The sequence below is a fragment of the Sminthopsis crassicaudata genome, chromosome 3 (genome assembly GCF_048593235.1).
Source record: "Sminthopsis crassicaudata isolate SCR6 chromosome 3, ASM4859323v1, whole genome shotgun sequence".
In the NCBI taxonomy this organism is placed as follows: domain Eukaryota; kingdom Metazoa; phylum Chordata; class Mammalia; order Dasyuromorphia; family Dasyuridae; genus Sminthopsis; species Sminthopsis crassicaudata.
Genome location: NC_133619.1, coordinates 333,580,213 through 333,592,644, shown reverse-complemented (window position 1 = coordinate 333,592,644; position 12,432 = coordinate 333,580,213). Strand labels below are relative to the sequence as shown.

General features: G+C 41.9%; 1 protein-coding gene across 11 annotated transcripts in view; it reads right to left on the bottom strand.

The window, feature by feature from the left end:
* Window positions 1–12,432, bottom strand: part of KALRN (kalirin RhoGEF kinase) — a 934,437-nt gene that overhangs the window by 243,510 nt on the left and 678,495 nt on the right. Inside the window, exon 35 of one of the 11 annotated variants that reach the window (XM_074301439.1) lies at window positions 6,248–7,532. The exons of the other annotated variants lie outside the window; for them this stretch is intronic. Within the exon in view, the coding sequence (XP_074157540.1) occupies window positions 7,470–7,532 (63 nt within the window). The 3' untranslated portion in view covers window positions 6,248–7,469. Of the gene's footprint in view, window positions 1–6,247; window positions 7,533–12,432 lie in introns of those variants that run through there. 11 annotated transcript variants of the gene reach the window in all.

The window sequence follows — 12,432 nt, the reverse complement described above, 5'->3', positions numbered from 1 at the left end:
AATTGTAGAATTATAGATTTAGAGCTGATGGCACCTTGGAGGCTATTGAGTCCATCTCTCTTTTTGCACAGGAAGAAAGTGAGGATGAGAGAGGTTAAATGACTTGTTCAGCATCACACAGCTCTTAAGACTACAGCAAGATTTGAATTTGAGATTTTCTGATTCTAGGCTGAACACTCTATTCACCCAATTGCCCTAAATGGTCTATTTATCTATGATCCTATGAATTTATCTTGTCAGGTTGGGGACATTCTGAAAATCTTGCATATGGTTAATTGAGAAAAAAAAATTCCCTTTTCTTTGTTCCCCTCTGTGTGGGGTTTTCTTGAAGATGAGGGGAATAGAACTCACAATTTTGGGGTATTGGACTAGAACCATCTGGGGTCAGTGTAAATATTATAGCTGAGGACCTTCCTGCTTTGGTGGGCTGCTGCTCTGGACCAACAGTGTTCAGACTACTGCCAATGGGTGTAGTCTTCTCCAGAGTGCTGAAGAAAACACAGTCCCTGATGGACAGGAGGAGTTTTCAGGGGAATTAAAAGAAAACTACGATGATGATTTCCATGTAAATTGTCCCCTTTTCTAATTATTTGTCTCAATCTTTTTTTTCCCAGTTAGATTACAGATGTACACATGGGGTTCTTAAATGTTTTGTGATGTCATATATCCTTTTGGTAGTCTGAAGCCTACCAATCTTTTCTCAGAAGACTGTTTTTAAAAGCACAAAATAAAATGCATAGGATTATAAAGTTCTGCCTTTTGGGGGGTCCACTTATGCCAGGTTAAGAATTCTTAATATAGAATTTGAAAGAATTTTAGAAATTCCCTAATTCAGCTCCCTAAGGTTATAGTTGAGGAAACAGAAGTTCAGATGTGAACTTGCCCCAAGTCCAATGGCAAAGTTGGGATTTGAATTTAGGTCTTCTGACTTCCAGTCCAGGACTGGACCATACTGCTGTTGAATGCCTCAGGGTAGGAGGATTTGGCTTTGTTTCTTTTGTTATATAGTATTTGGCTAGGGCCAGATGAACTGGCGCCAAGCCCTGGCTCCAGCGTTACAAGTATGGTGAAAAACAACAGATGAAGGTTTTTCACACCCACTGGGTTTGTTCTCCTGGTGACGCTCCACCCTCTGAACCCCACCCCCAGCCCACAACATGACATTTTTCTCCACTTGATCTGTCTTTTCCATTTTTTAATTACGACATAAAAATAATGGTTTTCAATAACACTTGGGCAGCATATTTAAGGCCTGCCAACCTAGCTACACAATACATAGCCTCTGTACCTTTCATCCCAGAATACTTTATTAGTCTTTGGACATTCATCTTTCTGTTATCCAAATGGGAATTATTTGAAGCTTGATGCTGATGTCGGGCAGTGATGGAACAAAGTGATGAATATGGATTCAGGTTCATATCTTATCTCTGACCATTACTAGTCATATGACTGGGAAAATCATTCACAGCTCCCTAAGCCTTCATTTCTTCAGCTATTAAATGGGCATGATGAGAGTACCTGTGGTAATTAGCTCATAGAGTTGTTAGGAGTCTCAAATAAGACACTGAAATGTGTTTGACAGACTGCAAAGAACTATGGGAATGGAGGCAATAATTATAAGAATTTTTATGGAGATATCAATTTATGGATGCAGGGATGGGGAGGGATGTCTCTGGATTCTGCCTGTGTGATTTTGGAGCACTTCAATGTGCTCAGATGGCTGATGACATGATTCATTGGCTATCAGACAACAGAACCCACTCATTCTGTGGCATGTTTTAGAAATATAGTTGGCTTTCAATTATTTATGCTAATTAAATGAAGCAATGGCACATATACTGCAACAGTTAATTCTTTTTATTGGATTTTATTGAATTGTTTCTGACAGGTTTGCCTTTCTAATGCCTGACTAGGGTGAACATGAGACTGAGTTTGCATTTTTATTTCTGGGTTCTTGCTCTTCCAATTTTAAGTGACTTGGGGCAGTGTCAGGAGACTCAAATTATAGTCCTGATCTGACATTATTTATGCTCATTTAATGTTTCTGTGTAGTTAGGTTGGCACAAACTAAGCATTTAATAAAAAAAAAAAGCTCTCTCATCTATAATGTCTATCTGTCTGTCTGTCTGTCTCTTTCTTCATCTGTAAAATGGGTGTATTTAAACTTGCCTTACCTATCTCATGAGATTATTATTTGGGTTAAATAAGAGTGTATCAAAATGTATTAAATGGAAAATAAATATAAGGGAATATTTTAGTCTAGTTTATGAGTAACCACATCTAAGTTTAGGATGTTGCTGTGTGGATTACAATATTTAACCGAAAGTGGTGAAATTACTTCCAAAATACTTCATTGGGCTTTGTAGGTTAGCTATAGCTGGGATACTGGGAATTCTGAGAAAGAGAACCTATAGTTTAGTCTTTTTGCTATGGGGAAAATAGTCAAAGCTAACCTCTCCTTCGGAATCTCCTACCCCCCCCCCCCAGATTGTCCCTTAGTTTTATCATTGTCACCACTTTGTAGTAAACAGAGAGTAACAAAATCCTCACATAAACCCTGTTAGGGGCAACCACAGTGCCCTTCACCTATTCTCAAACCAGTTGATTTCTGCACTGATTGGGCAAATCACTTAATAATCTTTGGGCCTCCGTTTCCTCTCTGTAAAATGAGAGGCTTGGCTAGATGGCCTCTTAGGTCCCTTTTAGTTTGGAATCTATGGTTCTTTTGTGGCATCCTTCTTGGGCTCTTTCCTGAACTCCTACCCCTATGGGGGCCGGTTCCCCACTGGGCAGTCTCTGTCTCTGAGTCTGTCGGTCTCTGTCTCTCTCTTTCTCTCTCTCCAGGTTTTTATTGATCCTGAGGCAGTTGATGCTTAGAGAGCTTATGTAATTCACCACCCACCCCGACACTAAGTGGTAGAGAAGCTAGATGTCTGGCCTCCTGCCTCCTATTTCACTATTCTTTCCAAGGTAAAATTATGAAGTTGTTAAAAACCGCCATCAGGGCCTCCCATTCTCCTCCTACAATCAGTCCTCACTTGTAGGTGACTGGGTTCTCACCGTGCACTGCCTGATCCCATGCCAGGGGGTTCCCCACGTAGGCCATCTACCCAAATGTACCTGTCAGCCTGCTTTTGCTGGCTAGCCCTGTGAACAACGGCTAGGTCATTTCATCAGTTAATCTGGGCTAATGGCTAAAAGGGATCTGGGCCCTTTGGCAAGGCCATTTGCATCTTCACTGGGTCTTTTGGGTGTAATGCAGAGGATGGGACAGTTCAGAATCTCAGGCACTGGAGCAGACTAGTTGGAAAGAGTTTATTATTGTTGGGGAGTGGTGGGGATAGAGCGAGAGACAGAGAGACTGATAGCTCTGAAGTCATTTTGCTGGGCTGGCTCTCTCTGCCAACTCAGAGAGTGCTCTCCAAAGCCCGTCTATCATCCTTAGAAGGGGATGTGTTCCTCCCCAGTGGGGATGCCAATAAAAATAGTTAAGGCCCTGTTCCCAGTAATCAGGGGAGCTCAAATAGCCCGGGGGCTCAGAATTCATTGGCAGCCAAACCTTGTTACACAGACCAAAGGAGACGGGTATGTAACCTTATGAAGTAGAAAGGAGATAGGCAGCCAATTAAAAAGGGAAGAACACAGTTCCTGAAACAGGTTCTGTCTCTGGTTCTTTAAGCTAGCCCAGTCTGCTAGGCAGGCACATCTAAGTTATGACCCCCCGCCCCGGGTTGGGGGCTCTCTCAGATTCTAGTTACCCAGAATGTTGCCTTGCAGGGCCCATGGCTGGCCCAGGATTCCTCACTAATCTACCTAGTCTCATCTGTGAGAAGGCAGGGGTGGGGAGGGGGAAGATAGATGTAAGTGAATCATAACTAACCAATGGATTTAGACCCTAATTTATTAACTTCCTAACTCAGTGGTCTTGGGTAACTAACTTCTCACTGTAAAAGGAGGCCTTCATTGGCCCAGATGCCCCTTTAGACAATTCCAGATCCCAAGCAATCATTCTAAAGGGACGCCAACATTAATGCCTTTAGCTTTGCTCTTCACCCTGCAAAGGCAATGGCCCTGAACTTGGGTAATGCATGTGTAATATGTATGTATTCCTATTGCCTATTCTGGTACCTGCTGCTTTATTTGGTCATCTCTTGTCCATACCATTGTCTGTCTTAGGCTGGGGTCCCCTCAAGGGTCCGGCCTGAATCTGGGTCATTTACTCCCTCTGGCACCTCAGGCACACGATTGACCAAAGAATGATGTTTACTAGAGACAGACTTATTCCAGAGGAATAAGTCGTGATCTCAGACCAGATGACCCAGGACTGGAGCCAAGTGTTGGTGCTTATAGGCTGTGTGAGTGTTAGCAAGTCACTTAAGTTCTGTGGGGCATGTATCTTCTTATTTTGTAAAACTGGGATTCTAAGACTTGTACTACCTCACTGGGTTAAATGGATTGGTATATTCCTCCAAGTACTATGTAAACATTTGTCATTTTTATTAGTAAACTTAGACTTTTGTTCTTGTTTATTTATTTATTTAGCCAGGGGGAAGGGGAGTCAGGGACTATGATCACGATTAGAAGGCAGATGTGAATTTTAAATGCATCCACTTGGGAACTGGGAAACCAATAATACAAATTAAGGAGATGGATATCTGGGGCTGATGCTTGTGTGTAATATACATCCGTGGGATGGAGCAAATCTAGGTGATCTAAAAGGGAATTGCATCTGGCCTTATTAGCACTATGCCCTAAGTAGCCCAGTAAGCCCTGGCCCTGTGTACTTGGTTGGTACTGTTGTCAATCCCAGATTGCTGTGTGCTGCTGGATTCATCGAGTGTGAACCCCCATTCTTCCCCCTGGTGAGGAGATGCTCAAAATTCACAGGAAGAGGACACAGGGACAGTTGGGGCTGCCTTGGTACACACTGGACAGATAGAAAATGTTCCACGGAGCTAAATTAGAGCAGGGGTAATGGCGAGAACGGCAGGGTGGGAAAAGTCTAAGGTTGGATTCTAGCTCTAAAGACATCCTCTGGTCTGGAAATCCCGACAGCTTGACTCTAGCCACAATCAAGTTGGTTGCAAAGTCAGTTTGTGTCTATGGACCTCAGTTTCCCTATCTGTTACACAGATAGAAGTGGTTGTTTTTCCCTTTTATCTCCCCATGTGAGAATTCCTCATGACTGGGCTTGGGGGGGGGGATGTATAAGAATAGGATCACTGTGTTCATGGAGTTTTCAGGAATCCCTCCTTTCCCACCTGAACCCTGTTCTGAAGAGAAAAAGTGCCGAAGTATGACTGCTGTTCACTTGCTGAGTTACTGGTTTACCATCCTGGCCAGATCTAAAGTAGGAGTAGATTTATTTTTGAAGTGGGGAGGGGAAAATAGGGAATGGATAGGTGATTTCACTGGTATGAGGAAACTCCTCCTAAAGCATTGAGAAGTTAGGTGACTTGTTTGGGTCACACACCTAATATTGACTGGAAGACTTGAATCAATCAGGCCCTGAGTTGGGGTCCTGGTCAGTTCTCTCAAGATTATACTATGTCCTGGAAGGTAGAAAACGGCCAAGAAAAAAGTCATCTCGGGATATCTACTTCGGGAAATAAGGTTTTCTCTTTCTTACAGTCAGTGGTAGGCTTGGGCTGTGGCCCATTTGCAACCTGAGGCGGCTTGACCTTTGGAAAGCCACTTCCCTTTATGGCCATATCTATAAAATGAGGGACTTGGATTAAATGATCTCTAAGGTTCCTGCCAGCTCTAAATCTCTGATCCAGGGAGCAGCTTCACAGCTCCGCTAATGTGGGCATTTACTAAGAATTATCTCTGAATAGAACAACGTGAAATCTTTGTCTTTCCTTCCTCCTCCTCTCTCTTGGTTGCTCCATGACAGAGCAGGTCTATAACCTTGTGTCTGCCTCAAAAAAAAAAAAAAAAAAAAAAAAAAAGAAAGAAAAAGGAAAAAAAAATCATTGGCTCCATATGGTAATTTCCACCCTAGAATATAAACTCTGTTTCTAGGCAACAGGAGAGGAAAAGTGTTGCCTCTGAGGGACCATTTGCTGTGACCATCGCCCACATTCAGCTCAGCCCCTTTCCAGATACCTCCCACTCCAGCCTGGCCAGGTCCTTCTGGGGGGCATGATGGAGGAACGGGGGTGGGGTGAGGGTGGTGGCTGCTCTGTAGTTCAAAAGCCTCAGACCTCACCGGCAAGGATTTATAAATCACTTTATAGCAACAGCCTGCTTTCGAATCATTTTATTGGAACATATTCAAGTAAGTGACATGTGCAAACAAGACATCAGCGATTCTTCTCAGTCATGCAAATGCCCATATCGCTGTGCACCCCTGGATTCTCGGTCAAGTACAACCCCCCAGGGTCCTTTCTTGAGCCAGGGACGTTTCCAGAGCATGGGACTTTGCTTCGAGGGATACTTGCCTCAGCAAAGCTCAGGGCCCTGGAGACCGCCCTTGGCCCTCACCCTCACAATAAGCCTGTGAGACAGCTGAAGTGTAAACTTTTGGAAACACACGGGAACACCCCCCACTAACCTAGTCGTGGAAATGAGTGCTGAACTAAAGAAACAAGGCCTGGTCTAGTGAAAACAAAGCAACGGAATGAGGAAATGGGATTAAATAAGTGATCTTTGCCTCTCTCCCCCTCCTGAGTTGGGCTTTCCCTGGGAGACCGGATTCATCTCTACGGGAGAGTCTTTCCTGGGGCTCTGAGGGTGGGGATGGGGAGGAAGAGGTGGGTATCTTTGAGTATATTTGAAGCTAAGAGACACGGGGGTGGGCTCTAAAACATGGGTTTGGATACATTGGGGGGCAGAAGAGGGATACTGGAAAATACAAGTGGATTGATGCAATAGATTTTCTATGGCTGAATGATTTTGGCAAACTTTTGGTAAGGCTAGGCTAAGCCCTTCTTTTGCTCTACTCTCTTTCCCCCTCCTTTACCACCCTATAGCCCCCTTTTCTCACCACTTCCTGCTGTATGAGAGGAGGCAGGCTCGGTCAGAGTGATGGGTTGTCCCCCAGGTTCTGGAAGGGTGACATATGGAGGGGTGGAAGACGGGGAGGGGACAAAAGCCTCCTCCTCTAACTTTCCCACCCTCCCACTCCTGCCCTTCACTAGAGTGGAACCCTGGGCCTGGGTGGGGTGGGATGATGATGTTGAGGGCACACTGGACCATGGAGGATGTCTCTGGTCCGCAGCACCTACACCATATCAAGCTTTGTAGAGGAAAACCTCGAATTGCACCCAGAGGCAGAACAGGGGACCCATGGAACAGGGGAGCCCACCGGCCGAGCCCACAGCCCAGGAGGGGCAGGCTCTGCTGCACCCACACCAGCCCTGCCAGGGCAGTCCCAAGAGGAGTGGGTGGTGGGTGTCCATGCGGGAGGTCCCAACGGCGGCACGGCTAACCCGGTGAGGCTGCAGGGACAAGTCCCAGGCTGTGCGCTAAACGTAAGTGGAGAAAGGATCCCCAGGTCCCAGGTGCCACCGAGGAGCAATGCTGTAGTCCTGTTAAGAAAAGGGCCCGGGCTCTGTGATTTGCATATTATTTTGAGTAAATCTGCATGAGACTCAATGAACCTCACATAACATAGAATAAAATAATCCGTGCAACCTACTGCAATTGTGGTAACCTAAATGTTTACAGCAGGACACATGATAAATACACAATAGCTTTGTAGGGAGCCAGGGAAGAAGTTAGGCTGCATGGGTACCTTCCTTTTTTTCTCTCTGCTCTCTGCGTCTCCCTTAAGGGACTCTGAGGCAAGATGGAGGAAAGAAGTGAAGAAGGACCCAAAAAGTGTGTCTAAGAACCCTCATGCTAACCTCATGAAAACATCTCTATTAGGTGTGAATGTATCTCACAGCAGCTTTGCCTCTTCAGAGGAGGAGTACCTGCTTCTTAAAGTATGAGCAGATTTTTAAAAGTCAGAATAAACTTAATGTGAGACTTTTTGGAGTTGTTCATGCTTCTTCCCAGTCTTCCAGGGACTCCTGCTCTCCTTATCCTCCACTAAAAAGAAGTTTTCCTCAAATTAACTAGGCCATATTAACCTATATGTTAAACAACTGATTTCTGAGTGCATTATTTTTCCCTATATAGTTTTGTATTTCCTAGAAAAATGGTTTTTGGTTAGTTATATTTTCATACCTGTAGGCCAAGTTATCTTATAGATGTTCTCAGGAACATTATCTTGTGACCCAGGGCTATAAAACCAATCCCAATGGGTGGAGATAGTCTTCTGTATTGATGGGAGTCAGGGCCCCTTGTACCTGACATTTCCTTAGTTAAAATTTAACAAGAGAACTTTATTGGATCTTTCTGAATGTAATAGTAGAGGATGGGAGAGAGTGAATGAATGATAAATCTAATCTAGGGGGTCCTTAGGTTGATTGGTAGATTACTTACAAAAGAAAGTATAATTCAGATTCTGATTGTGGCAAGAGCAAGCTGTATAAGTGAAGATGGGACTCTTTTTTTTTTTTTTTTTTTTTTTTTTAGAACAGAACATGGTGTACATAAATCTTTTTTTTTTTTTTATTGGGTTTTGTGAAGGGAGAAGATACCTTTATTCCTTACTTCATTCAATTTTGCTTGGGTATATCTTTCTTATAAGTATACTATAAACTTTTCCCTGACTGCCACCATTTCTTTGGCAGTTACCGTGATTCTTCTATTAGATGGAGAGTCTCTTTGGAATTCAGTTTTCTTATCCCTAAAATGATGGGGGGCTAGATCAGGTGATCTACTTATTGTGTACATACTTATACAATATGGTAGAAAGAACCATTGCTTGGGTGTCAGATGACCTGGACTGGGTTCAGATGCCACCTCTGACACTTATTGCCTGCTTAATCACTCTCTCTCAATCTTACTTTCCTCACCTATAAAAAAGATCCTTTCTAGATTTTCTTTAAAGCCCCTTCTAGCTCTAAATCTAGCATTTTGGGATTTGGGGGAGGGGACTCAAGTTGACTTTACTGACTGTAAAATCTTCCCTCCCTCCCCAAATTACAAACTTGAACCTGAAGTAGTTTGAGTAAGTTTTACTAACAGGACCAATGGTGAATATACCAGAGATCTGCCAAGCTGATGATGTCTTAGAGAAAAATGGCGAAACTTCCCTCAAACTCCAGTCTTTTTGTTTAATGATGATTTTCTGAGTTTTGAATTTGTCCTTCCACATTTTATATTTCTGCCTTCATCATCCCCCTTGATCCTTGTCTGTTAGTTGGAATTTATACCATAACCAAAGAACTTCAAGGTGGGTTTTCTTCTGAGGATGAATTGGCTAAGTAAGTAAATTTGATGTGGTGAGACAAAGTCAAGCTACTTTCATTATCCCTGTAGGGTAGGGGCTCTGAATCTGGGGTCTAAGAACTTTCCTTTTTTTTTTTTTTTTTTTTTTTTAATTGATAATGGTATTTTAATATAATTAATTTTCTATGGATTTTATTTTATAAATTTAAAAAAATATTCTCAAAAGGGTCTGTTTGTTGATTTTCCAGAATGCCACAAAGAGCCATGACACAAAAAAGGTGAAGAATCCTGCTCTAGGGTACCATTTTGATATCTTCCATTGCCCAACAACTAAATTAGCAAAAAGGATACTGGTGAAGATAGTGTGGTGTAGTGGAGAGTACATCGGATTTGGAGTCTGAAAATCTTATTGTGAATGAAATTAATATTCCTAAAAAAACAGGTCTAAACATAGCACCCATTGTTCAAGAAGCTTTAGTGATTCTCAACTTCTTCTTTCAAAGATAAAACTCTCACTCCTCAGCATGGCATTTAAAGCCCCTCATCATTGGCTCCAGTCTCTCCAAGCCAACTACTTGTTAACATCCCCATAAGCTTGATATTTTAGCCAATGTACCCTATTTGTATGTGAGAGCCCTTCTTCCCTCTCTCTGATTTTGCCTGGGCCCTTGCCTATATCTGGAACGATTCCCCTCTTCTCCGACTCTTGGAACTCCTAATTCTCTTCCAAACTCAAATGACATCTTCTCTAAGCAGCCTTTTCTGATTGCCTCAATTATAAATGCTTCTCTTCTCCACCTCCCAAATATTTAAAACTGCTTTTGTTTATATTTTACATTAATGTTACTGCATATGTGTACTTTCCTCAAAGTAGAGTACAAACTCCAGCCACAGATTTTTTTTTTTTTTTTTTAAATCCTCAGTGCCTGCCTAGAAGGTAGGTACTTATCTAATTGAATTGATTTGAGCTGAGTCAATTCAGATGGTTCTGCTGTTCTGGCATTATGTAAGCCACTTCTTCAGTTTGAGATTGAGCTTCCTCAGCTATACATTGTGAGCTCCTGGAAGACAAGGTTTTATCTTTTTTTCCTTTTTGTTATCCCCACTGCTTGGCACTGTGCCTGGCATTAAATAAATATGTGTTAAATAAACGCTTATTGGTTGACTGTAAAATGGGAAAAATAACATTTTCACTAACTTCTAGCTTAGTGGTGAGGAAAATAACTTTTTAAACTATAAAGCACTTTGAGCATCTAGTTGGCACAGTGATAAGTGGATAGAGGGCAGGGCCTGAAGTGAGGGAGATAAGTTCAAATGTAGCTTCAGACAACTGAACTTGCTATGTGACTCTGGTAACTATAAAGAAATAGTGAAACCCTGGGATAGTCCTGTTCTTAAGGGCATCTTTTCCCTCATTTTTTTCTGTTCTCTTATATATTTTACATTCACCTGTTCTTTTGCCCTCTCTTTGTTCCCCTCTGCTCTTCCATCTGTTCAGTGAGTTTTCTGGAGAGAATTCTGAAGACAGGCAATGAGTAAAAATAATGTTTCAATTACACTAGTTTTTATCTGTACTCATTATTTCTTTTCCGGTTAGAAACTGCCTTATTATGAATGAATGTCTCTCAGAAAACACTCTTGGTGGCAGTGGTGGAGGAGGAATTTAATTGGTTTCTTCCTATTTTCTGAAAGCTCGATGCCCATGGGCTGATAAGTGACTCTGTATGTGGCCTCCAGAGTTGACTTCAATGTCTCCATCAGAAATTCCTTGCAAACTTTCCTTCGAGGGTTGGGAACAATGCAGCTTTTATTCTCTGCCCACCTCCTCTGCCCTTACATTGGGGTAAGCCAGTGTTGTTCAGAAAGGGGGGGAATCTTTGGCAATCTCACAATCCTACTTATTCTCTATTACAAAGGAATAAGGAAGAAGTCCTTGTGTCTCTCCAGGCTAAGATCAAGGCTGAATATGAGATTTGGTGCCCTACCTCTTGATGTGTATGTGTACATATGTGTACTGGCGATCACCTTGGGTTAACTCGAAGGTGCTGACTATCATTGTACAAAAAAGAAAGGGATCTATCCCTAGTGGAACAAAAGAACAGTCCTCATCCTTCATTTCTACCTATATTTCCATGGATTTAAATGCTCTCATTCCCATATCCTCCTCCCCCAGTCTCCTCTCAGCAATTGAGTTTTGGGACTTCTTTATTGAAATCTCCCTTAACTTTTCCTGTCTCACACTCGGCCTTGATGACAGAGTCTCAGATGAGACAATGTTAGTTCTTATAATAACAATATATTATAATACAAAATAATATAACATATAAAACATATACTGTAATTTATAATATAAAATAATGTAGTATATGCTAGATTATAATTACATAATTATAATCATCATATATTATAATACAATAAAATTATTATTATTATTATTATTATTGTTGTTGTTGTTGTTGTTGTTGTTGTTGTTGTTGTTGTTGTTATTATCTCAACTCTTGGCCAAACTCTGCTCTAGTCTCTAATCCTTTTGGGGGCAACTTTTCCTAATCCAGAGGTTCTAGGAAGATGATGTAGTTTAATGGATTGAGGCCACAGGGCCAGATTTTGAGTTTTAGATTTGGTATTAGCTAGTTGCATGAACTTTGATAAGTTATATAATTTACATAAACTTAGTGGATAGAATGGAAGACTTGGCGTGCACAAGACCCAAATTTAAATTCTACTTCTATCATCAATAAATTACTTAATCTTTTTTTTGAGTCTAATTTTCCTTGTCTGTAAAATATAGATAATAATACCTATAATTCCTGGTGTATAGAGTTGATGTGCTGCTCAAATAAAATTATGAATGTAGAGTGCTTTGCAAACTTTAAAGCATTATAGAAATGCTAGTTATGATTACTATTCAGAGGTGGATCATCCCCGTTAATAATAGCTAGTCTACATTTCTCCATTCCTGTGGGTGGGGGAATGGGAACACCTGCTTTGTCTTCAGCTCCTTCGGGGGAAGAGGTTTACCCGAGGGAGTTAGGGGAAGGCAGGCCCCCCAGGACTCTGGAGTATAGTTTATAGCAGAGAGAACGAACACTAACTCAGCCAAAGCCTTGCCTCAAGGCTTTACTCAAACAAAACCAACCCTTGAGG